We start from the raw sequence: 18,418 nt of genomic DNA, 5'->3' as shown, positions 1-18,418 counted from the left end.
TTGCTTGACACGTGGCAGAAGAGTTGTTGATCTCTAGAAGAGCGGAACAGCTAGACAGCTTGGTGGGGGGTTCAAAACGGTGCGTGGAGAGCTTACCCATTCCTACGTTTCATTCCATAGGCTGTGTCGTTTTGGGAGGCATGTCCAAAGCTGCGTTTTATAGTTTTAGTGTTGCGTTTTGTTAAGTAAGCATGTAGGCCAGTATATAAGGCCTCTTAAAGACAATTAGGTTTTTTAGCTGAGAATTGTGAACAGTGTTCTTGGAGGCTGGCAACCTCAAATTGTGCCATTCTTATTGTTCTGCAGTTCGTTAATACAATATCCATTATCCATCCAATCATTTCCATAATTCTCCCTGAATTCACTCAAAAAGTAATCCACTCTCTACAATTGGTATCAGAGCACCGATCCTTAGCCTATGAAAACCAGATCTTCCGCCATGGCTGAAGAACAACAGACCCAGGTGACGCAATTACAAGGCCAGGTAACTCACTTGAATGAACAGCTGACTACAGTCCAAGCTCAAATGGTGACACGCGATGATCTACACTCAGAGCTGGCGAAGATTCAACAAATGCTCCAGGCCATGCAAGCTGGGCAATCGGGACCTAACGGGGCTCGTTACACTCAGAGGACGCAAGGTGGAAATGCAACCCAGACCGAAAGTGGGGGTGGCAACTCCTATCAGGAGGGTTCTAGCTCTAACGATGGACTGAAGCCTAAAACCGTGCGATGGGAATTTCCCCGTTTTGATGGGGAAGATCCGGAGACGTGGTGTTGCCGGGCTGAGCAGTTTTTCTACTACTATGGCACGCCGGACGCCCAACGGCTATCCATTTGCTCTTTCCACATGGATGGGAAGGCAATGGTATGGTTCTAGGAGGTTAAAACCAGTAAGAGTGTCGAATCGTGGGACGAGTTCACGTCGGCAATTCAAATCCGCTTCGGTCGAGGCCCATACGATGACCTTATGGAGACATTGTCTAAGTTGAAGCAGGAGGGGTCGTTGGAGGATTACAAAAACAAGTTCGATACCCTGGCTCTCAAGGTTCACGAACTACCTGAGTCCCACAAGTTAAGCTGTTTCCTAGGCGGGTTGAGGGATGAGATTCGGCTTCCAGTCCGGATGTTCCACCCTACGAGCTTGGTGAATGCGTATTCCCTTGCTTGGATTCAAGAAGAGTGCGTGATTACTACCGCCAAGAATACCCGTCCAATCTGGCACTCTACTCAATTTACTCAGTCCCATCGAGGCTTTAGTACCGAGATTCCGGTTGGGATTGCTAAGGGCAGCAGTTTCACCCCTCATAAGGGTACCTTGCCCGGTCCAACAAGACCCAACACCCTACCTCCAGTCCGACATGGACCACCCCGGGAATGGGGTTCCAACCCAAGCCAAGCATTGGTGCCTGTTCACAAGATTACGCAGGCCCAGATGGAGGATCGGCGGAAGAGAGGGTTATGCTACTATTGTGATATGAAATGGCAGCAAGGCCACGTCTGTCAAGCCCCAAAACTTTTCCTAATTGAGGTAGTGGACAAGGAGGACGAACCCCAGATGCAGGAGACCCCAACAGAGGAGGATCTTGGAGAATTCTTTATGGAAGAATTTCCGGAGATCTCGTTGAATGCCATCACAGGCACGCCCAGCCCAAAAACCATGAGAATAGTCGGGTTCTTACGGTTTCACCAGGTGATCATTTTAATCGACTCGGGTAGCACGCATAATTTTGTGGATACAAAATTAGCAACCACTTTAGATCTTCACCCGGGTGAACAAGGTGGAATTACAGTCCAGATTGCGAATGGGCAGGAAGTTGTTAGTCCGGGCCGTAGCAAGGAGGTGGAAATCAAAATGCAAGGCCTAGTGTTCCGCACTGACCTGTTCATCCTGCCTCTAGCCGGATGTGATGTGGTTTTGGGCATACAATGGCTCCGAACTTTGGGGCCCATACTATTGGATTTCACTACGCTCCAAATGGAATTTCAGTACAAATGGAACAAAGGTGTTCTACACGGTCTACAACAAGGGCCTAATGTGAGCTTAGAGGGCGGTGATTCGTTCAAACTTTCCAAACAAGAACAGAAGGGTGTGTTGTTGCAACTGGTGAACAGACCGCATCACGGTTCAGCTAATCAAGGGCCGCAGGATCTCTTGGAGGGGAGCTACAACTGTCAGATCCACTGAAGGGCATTCTTCGAGAATATGCAGCGGTTTTTCAGGACCCTAAGGGATTACCACCGCCCCATTCGTATGACCACTCCATCAAGCTCCTTCCAGGGGTGCAACCCGTGTCGGTCCGGCCGTATCGTTACCCTTTTATCAGAAAGAGGAGATCGAAAAGATAATCCGTGAGCTGCTGGACTCGGGTGTCATCAGGCCCAGTCATAGTCCATTTTCCTCCCCGGTCCTCTTGGTGAGAAAGGAGGATGGCACATGGCGAATGTGCATGGATTACCGGGCGTTGAACAAGGTAACGGTAAAAGATAAGTTTCCTATACCCGTTGTCGATGAGCTTCTAGATGAGTTGTGGGGGGCTCGGGTATTTTCTAAACTGGACCTAAGGTCGGGGTACCACCAAATTCAGGTGGTGGAGGAGGATATCCCTAAAACCGCCTTTAGGACCCATGAGGGCCACTACGAATTCTTAGTTATGCCCTTCAGGCTAACTAACGCCCCATCAACATTTCAGGGCCTTATGAACCAAATTTTCAAACCTTACTTACGGTAGTTTATCCTTGTATTTTTTGACGACATATTGGTGTATAGCCGCGATATAAACTCCCATATCACTCACTTGAGGCTTACGCTGGACATCTTGCTGCAACATCAGCTCTTTGCCAAGTTATCTAAGTGCACATTTGGGTGTGCCGAGGTAGAGTATTTAGGCCACATCATTACTGCGCAGGGGGTGTGTGCCGACCCGGGGAAAATTAGGGCCATGGTAGACTAGCCTCTTCCCAAGAAAATTAAGGCCCTAAGAGGATTTCTGAGGCTGACAGGGTACTACCGGAAGTTCATTAAAGGCTATGGGACTATAGCCGCCCCTCTAACGGCTATGTTGAGAAGGAACTCTTTCTGTTGGAGTGAACCCTCTAAGTTAGCCTTTCAAGCCCTGAAGGAGGTAGTTACTCAAGCGTCGGTCCTAGCTCTACCGGACTTTTCGCGGCCTTTTGAGATCGAATGTGATGCAAGTGGGGGAGGTATTGGAGCTGTGCTTATGCAAAACAAACAGCCAGTAGCCTTCCTGAGCAAGGCCCTTAAGGGTAAGGCTTTATTCATGTCTACCTACGAGAAGGAGCTCTTCGCCCTAGTTATGGCTGTCCAGAAAGGAGGCCCTACCTTTTGGGTCAACCCTTTGTTGTGAGAACTGACTAGCAGAGTCACAAATTTCTGCTTGAGCAGAAAGTGGGGATACCTTTCCAGCAAAAGTGGATAACAAAGCTCCTGGGCTACGACTTTGTCGTGGAATACAAAAAAGGGGTCACCAACAAGGTGGCCGATGCCCTTTCACGAAGGGAGGCCACCGACGAGGAGATCACCCTCTCCTTATTATCCATTCCTACCTCTAGTTGGATAACTGATTTAAAGCATCAGTATACCGTGGATGAAGGCTTGCAGGAACTCTTGGCTAAATGGCACAACGATGAGTTGGATACCCATAAATGGTCTTTCAGAGATGACCTGCTCTTGTACAAGAACAAGATCACTCTTGGCCAATCTCCCCAATTGAAAGCTCAGGGGCTAGCCTTTGTGCACAGTGACCCATCTGCAGGGCACTCAGGTTATGAGAAGACACTGCATAGGGCTAAACGGGATTTCTACTGGAAGGGCATGCGAAAGGATATCAAGAGGTTCATCTGCGAATGTGAAGTCTGCCAGAGAAATAAGTATGAGAATATCTCTCCAATCGGGCTGCTACAGCCCCTTCCTATCCCCACTCAGGTATGGACGGATATCTCCATGGATTTTGTGGAGGGGCTGCCTCTCTCTAAGGGTCATTCGGTGATATTTGTGGTGGTCGACCGGCTATCCAAATACGCCCATTTCATGTCTCTATCGCATCCCTACACGACGGCTACCGTGGCTCAACTATTTATGCCTAATATCTTCAAACTCCATGGGATGCCTCAATCCATTGTCTCGGACAGAGACCCAACGTTCACCAGTACCTTCTGGCGGGAGTTGTTCAAACTACAGAGGGCCACCCTAAAATTCAGCTCTAGTTACCATCCCCAAATGGACAGCCAGACTGAAATAGTCAACAAATGCCTAGAGCATTACCTAAGGTGTTTCTCTCAGGAAAGCCCTAAACACTGGACATCTTGGCTTCCCTGGGCCGAGTACTGGTATAACACTTCCTGTCATTCATCCACCCGACTGACCCCATTTGAGGCCATCTACGGGGTACCCCCGCCGAGGCTGGTCAGTTATATACCAGGAACCACCCGAGTGGAGGCTGTGGACGAAGTGCTGCGAAATCGCGAGCAAATCCTCAACCTCCTGCGACACAACATGCATCAGGCCCAACACAGAATGAAAAAAATATGCTGACATCAAAAGGACAAAGAGGAAATTCGAGTTAGGGCAACAAGTGTACCTGCGACTGCAGCCCTATCGGTAGTCTTCGGTAGCCTACCGCCGCGCTCTAAAACTTTACCCCCAGTTCTATGGACCGTTCACCATCATCCGCAAGATCGGGGAGGTGGCGTACGAGCTGGATTTGCCCCCAGATGCCCGCATCCATCGAGTCTTCCACGTGTCGCAACTCAAACTCAAATTAGGCTCTGCCACTACTACCCTACCGCGGCTTCCTCCAGTCGACGCTAATGGCGTTCCCCAACCTGAACCCGCCGAGATCCTTGATCGACGCGCCCGACCAAAGGATAATCGCCCTTTGATTGAGCTTCTAGTCCAATGGGAGGGGCAGACAGCTGACGACGCTACATGGGAGGAGTTCCACGCCCTCAAGGATGCCTACCCAGACCTTGTGGGCAAGGTGTTTTGAAAGAAGGGGGTATTGTCACGGGTACCTCTCTAAAGATGGAAACTTGAGGATGAAAGGTTGAAGAGAGAGGAAGAGAAGACTTGCAGGAAGACTTTGAAGGAATAATCGAGAAGAGAGAAGGAGTTCGAAGATTGCTTGACACGTGGCAGAAGAGTTGCTGATCTCTAGAAGAGGGGAACAGCTGGACAGCTTGGTGGGGGGTTCAAAACGTTGCGTGGAGAGCTTACCCATTCCTGCGTTTCATTCCATAGGCTGTGTCGTTTTGGGAGGCATGTCCAAAGCTGCGTTTTATAGTTTTAGTGTTGCGTTTTGTTAAGTAAGCATGTAGGCCAGTATATAAGGCCTCTTAAAGACAATTAGGTTTTTTAGCTGAGAATTGTGAACAGTGTTCTTGGAGGCTGGCAACCTCGAATTGTGCCATTCTTATTGTTCTGCAGTTCGTTAATACAATATCCATTATCCATCCAATCATTTCCATAATTCTCCCTGAATTCACTCAAAAAGTAATCCACTCTCTACAGAAATAACTCGTGTTGGGCTGGCTTGCCTAGGGCGCCGTTTCGTGCATGTCAATCTACAATGCCTTTGTAGCGTGGATAGAGATTCGGTGCAATATATCTGCCCTATTGCAGTATGTGAGTATAGGGAGAGGGTTTCATTTCCTATAACAGGTGTTCGAACAACTCGAGCAAGTAAGGCCTGAACAGACACTTATCCCAACAAGTAAAGCTCTCTCCTATAATCACATAGGGCAAAGATATTATACTGGATCCTAATTCTTATAGCGTAGTACTAATTAAGATGTCTCTGCCATTCTATGTGCCATTATCAAGGTGCCTTAAACTTAGTTGCTCAATTGTTAGCTTTACATACTCAGGCCTCATCCAAAAGAGAACAAAGGGAAGTATAGAGGGCAATACCACAATTCCTTTGTAGTGAGGATAGAGATTCGGTGCAATTTTTATGTCCAATTGCAGTATGTGAGTATATATAGAGGGCTCCATTTGCTCAAATAGGTGTCCAAACAATTCAAGCAGATAAAGCCTGAACTATTTGGCCCCTGTCCCAACAACTGGAACCTGCTCGACCCTGTACTCACATGGGCCAAGAATACTGTACTGGATCTTAATCCTTGTAGCGATGGTACTCAAGATGTCTATGCCATTTTATACGTCATTATCACGGTACCTTAAATAATTTAGTTGCTCAGTTGTTAGCTTTACTTGGGGCCTCATCAAAAAGAGAACAAAGGGAAGTATAGAGGGCAATACCATAGCTAAACAATAAATTCCTTCTTTCTTCTTTAAGAGAGCATGTAATTTTTAAATATGCATGTGAGAATTATATGTATTTTGGACACATATCAGTTTAATAAATTAGGTCGAAAGAAATTTCTCCGCGTAACCCACTTTAGAAAAAAAACACTTCGTCCTAATTTGTCACCTTGTCTCCATGTTCACTTTGGTCAGTACCTTGATATGGCGAATTTCTGCTGCGCATTGCATGCATGCCCACAATTACAGGAAAAAAAAACTAATTGCAAAATGTAAAGCAAATACCTATACCTGAAGTTTTCTTATACGACTACTGATGAAACACTTCTTGATGCTAGGATCTAATGCTAAAACGGAATTATGGCACGTTTATTTATGAACATACCAATTACCTTTACACAAGGCCCCCGTGCATTGGAAGTCAAAGGGGCATGTACCTATAAACTAGTTGAATATGGTCATGTATGGTGCACCTCCTATGTATCATTGCTTTACCATATAGCTTGCCTTAGCTTTAACACCAAACACAGTCCTATGCAGCTTTTGCAAATCCGATCCTAAGATTACCAAAATCAAACACTGTGTGGTATGCACCCAAGAATATGTCTCCAAGAACCCTGCAGGCATACACATCTGTTATATATACACCGTAAGTAGATTCATATGTACATCTTAACATTTAGACTTAATGATGCATTAAGAAATCTAGAGCTGCGTGTTATTTGGGGGCATACGCATCTGGATGCAAGTTCATAACTGGATAAATGAACGAAAATGACAACCGTTGAAGAAGAAAAAAATTAATTAATGCCATACCAGAGGGGACCTTGAGGAGGAGGCACATCCAAAGCAATAAACCCGCTAAGGCAGACAGTGGCACAGCTTTCTTCAACTTTAAGCGTGTACTGAGTCAAAGGTCCAAAAGGAGGTAAGAAATTTTCTAAAACAATGAACCTTTTTTCTACTAGGATTGCACACACAAACTAGAAAGATAGGCTACTTGTGTAACAAAGTGGTATGAACATAACAGAAAATTTTGAGCAAGGTAGCACTGAGAAAAAGCTTGAGCATAATCTAACCATTTATCTGTGTTTTGCAATGAAAAATCACAATTGTGGATATCAAATTTCACATGGACGTTTAATATTGCAAGCTGTTATATGCCTCAGTGAATCATGTTTCTTTAAGAAGCCATATTTGATATTATGAGGCATGGCTTGTTATTTTCATTGGTCTAACATGTTTGCCTTTTCCAAACAAATTACATGAAAGCATAGAAGTTAACTAATGAGCAATAATAACATCCACACCTGCTCTGGGGAGAGGGGGAAGGATTTGTTTCCAATTGTGAATGAAACATAGGGCATGGCTGCAATGTTATCGCAGTTGATAAATGACTTTCCCATGGGATTCGGGAGCCTCTCGCACAACTTTAAGACATGGAAATTTCAGAACTGTTAGTCCTAGTCTATAGACACAAAATATTGATGCGAAAATTAGGAAGAAAAAGCTCTTTTCTTTGGAGAGGAACTACCTCATTCACATATTTAAAAACTTTTTCCTTTGTTTTCTCTTGTTTAAGTTGTACTTGAATCCAGAAGACAATCATCTCACAGAAAGTACAGAAAGCACTCTCATCAACTGAAGATCCCTCCCAGGTTCGATTTTGAACCATTGATGCAATACCAGTGCTGCACAAGTTAAAGTTTGGTTTTTCTTGTGATAATTGAGAATGAAGATATACAAACAAAGTCCATGTCATGACCCAAAGAAAGCGCTAACTACATTTGTGCTATCACTTCAAAAGAACTAGTTAAAGTTTCAATTGGAACTTCTTAAAATCACTTATATGTGAGACTTGGTACCCATGTAATATCATTACAATCCACCCACATAATGTGGGACATAACTTTCATTAGGGCCTACATCACGTTGCAATGCTCAAGTGCTACATAGTGTTACCAGGTTGACTTTGATACCATTTGTCACGACCTAAATAAAGCACTAACCACATTTGTGTTATTACTAAAAAAAAATAGTCAAAAGTTACAATTTAAGCTCTTTAGTATCAGTTATAAAGTTAAGTCTTACTTAATAAGAAAGCAATGCGGGACTCACACACATATAACACTATCACAATCCAACCCAATGTGAGACCTAACTTTTCGAGGTGTCACAATTCTCCACCCTTATCCTTTAAAACAACAAAAGGAAGTAGGTTGATTACCTTACATAACGAGATCCATTGTAAAAACAGAGTCCAAGATCCACACATACTATCTCAGGTCGTATCTGTAAAAACGGGAAGTGAGTTCTTCATCTTCTAAGAAGAAGTTGTAGATTTTCATTGAGCAAATTAAAAGAAAATGTAAAGGGGATAAAAGAACCAACTCCTTCTATTAAGTATTCCCATATCATATTCCCATAGTTAAAAACGACAGCTTTACATTCCAAGCTCACGACTCCTGCTGCTCCAATGGCATGGTTGATTTGAGTGACAATAGTCTGAAAGCTAGGACTAGTAAGGATGGAACAAAAAATTTTCTAGGAATAAAAATAATGCAAAAGGAAATTGAATCAAGCTTAAAGTATAAGTATCACTACAGTTGGACCCGCAAGTAACGATGTCCCTGAATCAACAATGGCAGCACATCCACCCTTGCATAATCCTGGAAATTTTAAAACTTGTCACAATTTATTATGCGTGTGTGAGCAGAGGAAAAGGATTGAAGTACATTGTCCTTCTTGCCTCTTTAATGTCGAAATAATAACTGAAGAGTTCATTTTCCTATTCGCTTCATATAAATGGAATGAGAATTTATGTTCATTAACGGTTAAACACCTAGGGAAACACCAATTAAGAGGACATATAAAATGGAAATCCATCAACAATTAAGAGTCCTTTAAGAATTTTGGCTTATCCGGATAAGAAAGGCACAGACTTCTTTTATTGGCAATGCTTTATTCTTTACTAGACCTAATGAAATCTTCAGCAAATTTAATTTCACAATGTCTAATTCATTCATGCTCATTTTGGAGTAACAAAATCAAAGACAGTTAAACACCAAAGGGAATGGAAATGTACTAAACCTGTTGAATAGTTTTCAATAAGAATGTCTCCCACCTCAATCTGGATAGATGAATGTATTTCAAGTTAAATATCACTCTGTTTGATGATAAGAAGATAATTAAGGGGAGCAACTAATTCTTAAATTTGCAGACCTGCCAGTAACCCCTGCGAGTCAAGGGGACATAAGTATGGTCACCCCTAAAGTGCCTCCAATCAATACCTCCAAAGACAATCTCACCTCCCAATTTTGCCGTTGGATCTCGATTCAGCCAGAAAGAGAAAATTTGCTGGCTTATGTGACGTTGTACAAACATATTATACCTGTAATCAGAAAGGACATTTGTGTGTTCAAGCCATCAAAAGCAAAGAAGAAAACAGATAATAAAAAGAAGAAGAAGAAGAAGAAGAAGAAAAAGAAAAACAGAGAACAGCCTTTTGAATTTTCCCCTAATGAAGAAAAAGTATATTGTTAAATAGATACATCAAAACCATCACTTGGACCAGGTGAAAACTATACCACACTGGTGTGACTAGCCGGGCAGCTGTATCCTGAAACCCAAGTCCAAGTACTCCATCAAACTCTGTAGCTAAGAATGTTAAAAATCCTTCCCTTGTAACCTCAACGAATTCCTGAAGGATAGGAACTTACACAACATCAATGCAATGAAGACACTAACATATTTAAAGCATGAAACTTTGGGCAAGCCAACAAACCCAACTTGATCTTTAATGAGAAAGTCTCCAACTTTGACATTATCTTGGCTGAAGAAGCCGGAAATGAACCCAGAACCAAAAGGGATTTTGCAATGCATTCCTAAATAAAATTGAAAAACAAATTTGAGAATGACTGCAGTAACAAAATATTTCGTACAAGCTATGTTACTTATATTCACATTACAACATAACTGCTTTAAAGATAAATAAATTTACAAAAGTAATGCACCAGCAAAATTTACCAATCTTTGTATAGGTATGGGATAGCCTGGCCCTGTACTTAGAATGGGTATAGCAAGCAATCTGCATAAGGTCATGCTTTACAAAGAACTTCAATAGATTCAAGGAACATTAAACATTTCAGATTACTACAAAACTTACAGAAAAGATGCATTTTGAAGATGGAACCCAAAGATTGGAGCTACCAGTATCAAAGACAACAGTAAAGCTTTGCCGGGGAGTACCAATACTAATCTCTCCATAATATTGAGTATCACGATAATTCTTCAGATATACTATATCCGCATTCAGATCATTAAAATTACCATTCGTATCCCCATGACCTCTAGGTTGAAAAACCTCTCTACTGGTAATTCTTGCAGCATTTATACTCTTAAGGTCTAAAGAACGCTTCTTTAGACCAATTCTGATCAACCCATCAGAGGAAGTTGTAGAAACCAAGGAATCTGAAGAAGCCCATATACAGAGTGCGACTAGAAGCCACTTGATCCCCATGCTCATGCACGTCTCTGGTTTAACATAATTTGGAAAAAAATAAAACAAAAAAATCAGCCGAAAAGGTATAACAATTCCATTTGATATGAAAATCGGTGACATTTCTCCTATTCATTTTAACATACGCCTGTCCTAAAATATGGGTTCAATCATTTTTTTCATTGCAACTGCACTTTCCAATCACAAAACGCCCCCACATAGAAGCAAACGTTAATGAAACTAGCAGTGGGATACAAAGAGATTATTGTTATAACTATGTATGAAAGAGCTGGAAAGTCCATGGAGGCCTAACCAACGGATATTCTCATGATAGCATAGTTATAGTTTTTCAACAGTAGCCCAGTAGGAAACCTCGCATGCACTTCATACCTGACGAGCCTTTAGGCCAGAAAGGAGAGTCTGAGTCAAGTATGTGAGGCCGACGAGACAGAGGAGTTACATGCTTTTATGCAGTGAGCTGCGAGAGTTATGGGCTTTCAACTAGAGCTGGGAAAAGGGCTATCAGGCTCATACGGTCATACCAAGCAAATTACTCGTTAGTTCAGGAAACCACGACGTAACTTCCTGCAGGAGGATACATGCTCCATGAGTACGGGTTTAGCAATTGCTTGACGCATACATTTTCTATGGAATTCTCTCCTCTCTGTTCTCTGTTCTTTCTCTTTTGCTAACTGTATTAACCAGATTTTGCATGATTGGCTCTCCCACTTCCTTACATCATCGTCATCGTTATTATATATTAATGCCAAGACAAATCTCGAAGCTCTCACATCATCTTTAATTAGTATTAACGGCAACACAAATATTCTCCTTCTTTGTACACTATTTCTTTCTCTCTCTCGATGAGCTTTCATTTTATACGTTCGAATTTTCTATTAAATTTATGGGACATATTGCCGGGCCGAACTGGCGGCTAGTTGTGTTTGATAACCCTTTTTAATGATTTTTTTTATTTTTTTATTTTTTTATTTTTTTAAGAAAAGTTATTTGTCAATGTTTTGATTTTTTTGAGCATAAAGTAAAAAAGGAAAACGAGAAAAGGTTGGCAAACAGAAAACTAAAACTTCTCCCAAAATATATATTTTTATGAGGTAGACATTCAGAATTAATTTTCTCCTCCCCAAATAATATATATATAAAGTTTTGCCCCTTCATAATAAAATTCTTGGTTCTGCCCTTGTAATACAGAATACAACAAACTGCAAATTTAGCAACAAAAAGAAGAAGAAAAAAAACCTATGACGTCCCACGTCGCCTAGGAATGAGAATGTGTTTATATGTATAAACGCACCCATCATGACACAACGCATTTTAAAGCCGTGATAAACATGAACCTATCAGAACTCCGCAGTTAAACATGCTTATAGGAAAATAGTACCGGGATGGGTGACCTCCTGCGAAGCTTGGTTCAGGAGAGTAAAAAACGGACAATATTGTGTCATTGGGGGTGAGTCGTTACAAAACCAATGTAACACTTAGTGGTAAAATTAAAAACTTGTCTTCTCTATCCTTTGATATTGTAATTGTTAGAATATTAGTTAAATGATTAAATTTATTTTTTCTTATAAACTTTAGCTTTTAGAATGAGTAATGATTTAATACGGTATTAGAGTTGAGATCTTAAGTCGAACTTTGTCTCCGTAATTTACCTCCCATTTCAATTGAATATTCTATGTGTTAAGCATCATTTATTAACGGTGAGTTTGATACGTGTTCAATGTTAGAGTAAATGAATAAATTTACAGAAGTCTCACTTATTAAGTTGAAGTTTGAGCCCACACGTTAAGATTATTACATTCACAATTTCTTATAAACTTAAGCTTTTAGGAAAGCTTGGGACTTAACACGAATCAACCACTTGATTATTGAAACCTAGTTTTACATTTAACATAATCAAGCTTCCATATTAGCCTGCTTACACGAGTGACTCTCCCAGGTTTAGCATTTGTCAAACCTTGCAGATGATTATGACTGGCAAGTGAGAGAGAAAAGCAAATTGTATGGATTACTATTTTGAATCATTCCTTCAGTTTAGGGAGTTGCATCATCTAAGAGCAAACATATTAAGCAAGAATTCTCCACAAATCAGTATTTATAAATACATGAACTACATGACCATAAGTATCTGACCATAAGAAGTATCATAGACATATATCTATCAGTCATTATTAGTCATCCATCATTCATTCACAACCTACCATACCTCCATCTAGTTAATAGCACTGTCTTATTCATTTGGAGGATCACTAAGCAGCTTCTGCAAATCCTACTTGGAGCTTACCGAAGTCAAACACTGTGTGATAAGCTTCCATGAAGATTTCTCCAAGAATCCTGCAAGAATAAAATTATTTAATGTGCGCATAAATAACAAGAAAACAATTACAAATGCATTCAAGAAAGGGTTAAGATTTCATCATCAGTACTGCATAGAAGCATCCATGCTTAATTTAAATAAGAACATACCAGAGGGGACCTTTTGGAGGAGGAACATCTAAAGGAATAAAGCCACTGATGCAGGAGGTAGAAAAACCTTGTTCAACCTTAAGGACATACTGGATCATACAGTGCAAAACACAAAAAAGAAACAGGATGAGAAAATGACATTTCTTGCAAAATTGGTTTTTCTTTCTTTTTCATTTGGGCTCACATATTTTTAGTTTTTATATACGCCAATGCCAAAAGACCAGGAATAGTTTCAAACGGATTATTAAGCATGACCATACCAGCTTTCAGCTAGCAAGCCAACTTAGTTGTGGAATCCTTAAGGTAGAGGTTGCAAAAAAACCCATACCTGCTCAGGTGTGAGATGGAAGGATCTATTCCCAATGATGAATGAAATGTATGGCATGTTTACAATATTATCACAGTTGACAGCTGATTCTGCCATTGGATTCTGCAAGTTGTCACACAGCTTCAACAAAAGCAAAAATGTGCAGAGAATATTAGCCCTATTATGCAAAAACCAGTGATTGATTCATTGAGACAAACAAAAGAGGATATATGGGAAAATAACCTTGTACACATATTCGAATATTTTTGCTTTTGTCTTGTTTTGTTTAAGCTGAATATGGATCCAAATAGCAGTCATCTCACAGGCAGTACAAAGGACATCCTCACCAACTGCCAATTCCTTCCCACTCTTTGCTTCCACCTTTGTTTCAATAATCTTGCTGCATAAATTAAAATTTTGGATTAAATACAGAGGCTGCTGAGAATGCAGAAATCATATTTAAAAAAGAAAAAGAAAAGGCGTTCATAACCTCACACGCTGAGTCCCATTAAAACAAAGTCCAATATTGGAACACAATTGGTCAGGTTGTACCTATAGACCAGGGAAGAAAAGTGTAAGACATATATACCTTTTAACATTAGCATTAAAACGGTTATCAGAACAGACAGACCCCTGATATCAAGAGATTCCACATCAGATCCCCATACTGAGAAACAACTCTTTTACATTCTATGCTCTTGAATCCTTTTACTCCAATGGCACGGTTGATTTCAGTGATGATAGCCTGAAGTTGATGAGCTTATTACAATGACAACATAAGAATTTAAACAAAGAGAAAATTTATTTTTAATATGATTAAATGAAAAAAAGTGAGTTCAACAAAGCTCTAAATTTCCAAACTTTATGGCCACAAGGAAAGCCATAGAGGTACTATCACATACCGTCGGTCCAGCAATGAAGGATGTGCCTGAATCCATTATAGCAGCACAACCACCCGCACAGAAACCTGAAATTTCAAACTTAGGTATCTTAGGAATTCAGTGAAGCTTGTTATATTAGTGATACTCAAATAATATGCAATCTCTTGTGGTCTTTAAAATCAAACATAAAGAAGTGCTTGGATATTTTGATCTTAATGACAGTCAAGCCAAGTAATAAGCATGGAGAAAGGATACACGCAACAGGCAGAATACAAACTAACTCTGAATACAAGGCTTTTTGTCAGTATTTCACTTTAAATGGTAACAGTAAAGGGTCATGATTTGCCTAAACTGGAGTCTTTCTCGAAGGGAAGGTGTTTTAGGTAAGATGGTGTTTGTTTCTAAAAGGTCTTGCAAACTCATTGCTGGAATTAATCAAATGGGAAGCAAGGGAACCCTTTATTCTTTAGCCCTGCATAATTTTAAAACTAGTCATTTTAATTCAAAGATCCTTTTTCCTGGTCAAATAAATGTAAAAAATCATTAAATAAAAAAAAAACCCCAAGTGGAGATAAGTATTTAATGTCATCACCTGTAGAATGGTTTGCAATAAGAAAATCTCCCAATCCAATCTAGAAGATGAAACACCAAAATAAAAGACATAAACTTACTATCTATAGAAAGGAAGAACTGCAAATGTGAAGTACAAAGACAATTAGGTGGAACATAAGAACTGTACCTGCCAGTAACCTTTTCGAGTAACCGGAACATAAGTATGCTCACCCTTGAAGTGTTTGGGATCAACACCACCAAAGATGATCTCACCTCCCTCACTTTTCTCTGGATCCCGATTGAACCAGAAAGAAAAGATCTTCTGGCTTATTAGACCTTGTTGCGCCATGTTATTCCTGTAACAAGAGCATGAAACATTGTCCAAAGCAACAGACGTGAAGAAACATAGAGCATGAGGGGAAAAAGCCTTTCAACATTAGAGGTAAGACGATGAATGTTGAAAAGAATGCCAAAATCTTTACCAAACTGGCACAGCGTTCCCTGCAGAAATTTCTTGAAACCCAAGTCCAAGTATCCCGTCAAATTTTGTTAGCATGAAAGCAACACTTTCCCGCGTAGCCCCAACGAGTACCTCAAGGATGACAAAAATGGCTTAGCATCAAATGAAACCAACAAACATAACACATTACTTTAGTAAAATACAAGCTGGAAATTTCTCACTTGATCTTTGACAACAAGATCTCCAACTTGCACATTATCTTTGCTGATAAAGCCCGAAACTGATCCAAAATCATAATTTATGTTGCAAGGTTTACCTATATCAGAAACAATAAGAAATCAAAGTCTTTCTTTTATACTCTCTACCACACCCCCCACCCCAAAAAAAAAAAAAAAAGTGGGATGATACTATTAAATTACCACTTATCCAAAAAGCTTAAGTCGATAGGAAGAGGTAAATTTAATCATTTTAATCAATACTTGAACACTCCTCTCACGTGTGAACTCAAACTCCATTTTTAATAGATGATGCCCAACACGTGAAATATTTAATTGAAATGGGGAGATAAATGACGGAGTCAAAGTTCGAACATAAAACCTGGCCGGCTCTAATACCATGTTAAACTATTACTTATCCCAAAAACTTAAACTTATAGGAAGGAATAAATTTAATCATTTAATCAACACTTTAACACATACGGCTATATTACAACAACAAATTTTCTACCAATATATAATTTCATGAAACTGTAGAAGCATTCAACTGAAAACTTTACCAATCTCCGCATATGTATTGGACTGGCAAGCGTTGTACTTAGAATGAGCATGGCAAGCCATCTGCATGATTAAAGGGTTTCTAAGAAAATAACAGAGGGGAGTATGAAATCAAAAGCTCTTAATTATAAATAGAACTTACAGAAAAATGACAGTATGAAGATGGAACCCAAAGATTGGAACTGCCTGAATCGAAGATGACACTGAACTTCTGTGGTGGTGAACCAATTCCAATCTCTCCATAATACCGGGCATCCAAAAAGTTCTTCAATGAGACAATATCTGTTGCTGAATCGCCCACATTACGTATAGTATGCAGTGATTTCTTAGCGGATTTTCCCTCTTTTCCAATTATTCTAGCCGCTTTTATACTGTTGAGATCAAAACGTTGTTTCTTCAAACATATTCTCACTAGGCCATTGGAGGAAGAAGGAATAGCCAAGGAGCATATTGAAGCCAATAGGAAGAGAGCCACCGAGAGAAACTTATTCGCCATCTGTACAAAATATCAGCCGCTGAAGAATGACATAGCTTTTTCATTAACATTGAGAGAATGCAATGGCAATAAGTCAGCAAAATTACTCGATTCTCACGGAAAAAAAGAAAAGAAAAAACTAGTAAAGTTCAACTCCTGCTTTCTACATTGTTTTTGAGGTCCAAGAAAAAGATAAAAGAGCTCGTAGATGCTAAGTCTTACATTGGTTCTTTATTACATGAGATTGAGCTTTATAAGCAATTTCATGAAGCTGTAATTATTATAACTTGACTAATCATTTTAGAATAATAACACAGATGTGACTAGCGTTTTTCCTGAATCGTTACGTAACTACTTTGCTAGAATGCGCGCAATGGGAAGGGACAAGGGAGCTACTCCCCAATGGAAACTGTAATGTAGTTGACCAAATCTGGAATCAATTATATTTTTAGAATAACCCCAAGTCATACATTCGGAAAGCAATCTCCTTTTATGGTCAAATCAAAAGGCAATACAAATCAATAGATCTTGAGTCGATTACAAAGTATGTGATATGAAAATCTAATTATGAATTAAACATGTGTTGTCATTTGTGTTGAGTGTCAATAGCTAACTCTGTTATTAAGGTGAATTATCGAAATATACGAAAAACATGTTGTGGATAAGTGATGCATTCCATGCATGGGTTGCATGTATATATATCTTTAGCCGGCAGAAGCATGAAGCAGTCTAATCAAAATTGTGTGACAGACGTCGTTTAATGGGGAGTAAAGCAAGTAAGTTTTTTTATCCATCAACTCATTCTTACTTTCAAGGTATTTGATGAGAAAAGAACAATTAACATAAAGCAGATATTTATCAAAAAAAAAAAAAAAAAAACAACAACAACAACAACATAATTAAGCAGCATTATCTTGGAGTCCTTTTTAATTAAAACGAATTAGAGAAACACTCGTTAAAACTACACAGTTCCATAAGAAGATGGAAGAAAAATTACCAGATCTTTGAGCAGAAAGGAGGATGATCAAGAGCCCGCGGAGACAAAGGAAAGACGGTTGGCTTCTCGAGTGTGACGCAGTGAACGCAGCTCTTGTATTCGTTCTTTTTTGGGGAAGAAACAAATTCAGTCTACTGTTGAGGAACACCGCATGAAGTTTCCTCGTGCACGTATGCATGGTACACATTAAACATGCAAACTGGTCATACGCTGTATCTCATTCTACAGAATTCAAATGGGTTTACATTTAACAGTCTTCTCTGTAAATATATAAAATTTAGTACTGAACAATGTAAATGAGATATTTCTCTACTGAATATAGGCATTCGACCTTCTTGAACATTAGAGGTACTCAACTTTCATTTACAAACTAAGGTCCGTTTGGATTTGCGATTTCAAAAAACATTTAAAAATAACGATTTTAAAAAGTATATTTTGAAAACATAACTTTTAAACAGCATTTAAGCATTTGACAAAATCGTAATTTGATATTTAAAATCTTAATTTAGTCTTTATAATTATTTGTTTTAAAAAAAAAGTACCTCATTTTGAAAACGTAGAATTTTTTTACGTTTTCAAATCATAATTTTTGAAAAGTACAATTTCAAACAATCAGTTTTTTACAATTTGATTTAAAATTATATTTATTCTCTACGAAATTTCAAATCCAAACACCCCTAAACTGATTACCAAAATGAATGAACATTA

The 18,418-nt window shown here is 39.7% G+C and overlaps 2 protein-coding genes across 4 annotated transcripts; both read right to left on the bottom strand.

Annotated features, from left to right (window-relative positions):
* Positions 1–6,434: 6,434 nt before the first annotated feature.
* On the bottom strand, positions 6,435–11,483 carry LOC133851503 (aspartic proteinase-like). Of its 2 annotated transcripts, none has more exons than XM_062287952.1 (14): positions 11,172–11,483; positions 10,449–10,816; positions 10,310–10,370; positions 10,073–10,167; positions 9,871–9,983; positions 9,506–9,674; positions 9,374–9,413; positions 8,888–8,952; positions 8,675–8,788; positions 8,511–8,575; positions 7,818–7,974; positions 7,594–7,713; positions 7,100–7,188; positions 6,435–6,900 (listed from the first exon to the last, which is right to left on the bottom strand). In XM_062287952.1, the coding sequence occupies exons 2-14, from the start codon at positions 10,806–10,808 to the stop codon at positions 6,816–6,818; spliced, it is 1,533 nt and encodes a 510-aa protein (XP_062143936.1). In that variant the 5' UTR covers positions 10,809–10,816; positions 11,172–11,483; the 3' UTR covers positions 6,435–6,815. The 2 variants fall into 2 exon arrangements, with proteins under 2 accessions (XP_062143936.1, XP_062143929.1); XM_062287945.1 differs by having other exon boundaries at positions 11,095–11,206.
* A 1,348-nt stretch (positions 11,484–12,831) lies between these two features.
* LOC133882510 (aspartic proteinase oryzasin-1-like) lies at positions 12,832–17,774 on the bottom strand. Of its 2 annotated transcripts, none has more exons than XM_062287608.1 (14): positions 17,711–17,774; positions 16,381–16,734; positions 16,241–16,301; positions 15,687–15,781; positions 15,488–15,597; positions 15,193–15,361; positions 15,046–15,085; positions 14,475–14,539; positions 14,204–14,317; positions 14,063–14,124; positions 13,816–13,972; positions 13,594–13,713; positions 13,266–13,354; positions 12,832–13,133 (listed from the first exon to the last, which is right to left on the bottom strand). In XM_062287608.1, exons 2-14 carry the CDS (start codon positions 16,732–16,734, stop codon positions 13,049–13,051), a joined length of 1,521 nt encoding a protein of 506 aa, XP_062143592.1. In that variant the 5' UTR covers positions 17,711–17,774; the 3' UTR covers positions 12,832–13,048. The 2 variants fall into 2 exon arrangements, with proteins under 2 accessions (XP_062143592.1, XP_062178031.1); XM_062322047.1 differs by having other exon boundaries at positions 16,381–16,753; positions 17,711–17,767.
* Between the last annotated feature and the right edge of the window lie 644 nt (positions 17,775–18,418).

This window comes from Alnus glutinosa, chromosome 1 (assembly GCF_958979055.1).
Source record: "Alnus glutinosa chromosome 1, dhAlnGlut1.1, whole genome shotgun sequence".
Taxonomy (NCBI): Eukaryota; Viridiplantae; Streptophyta; class Magnoliopsida; order Fagales; family Betulaceae; genus Alnus; species Alnus glutinosa.
This window is presented reverse-complemented; position numbering and strand designations above follow the sequence as displayed.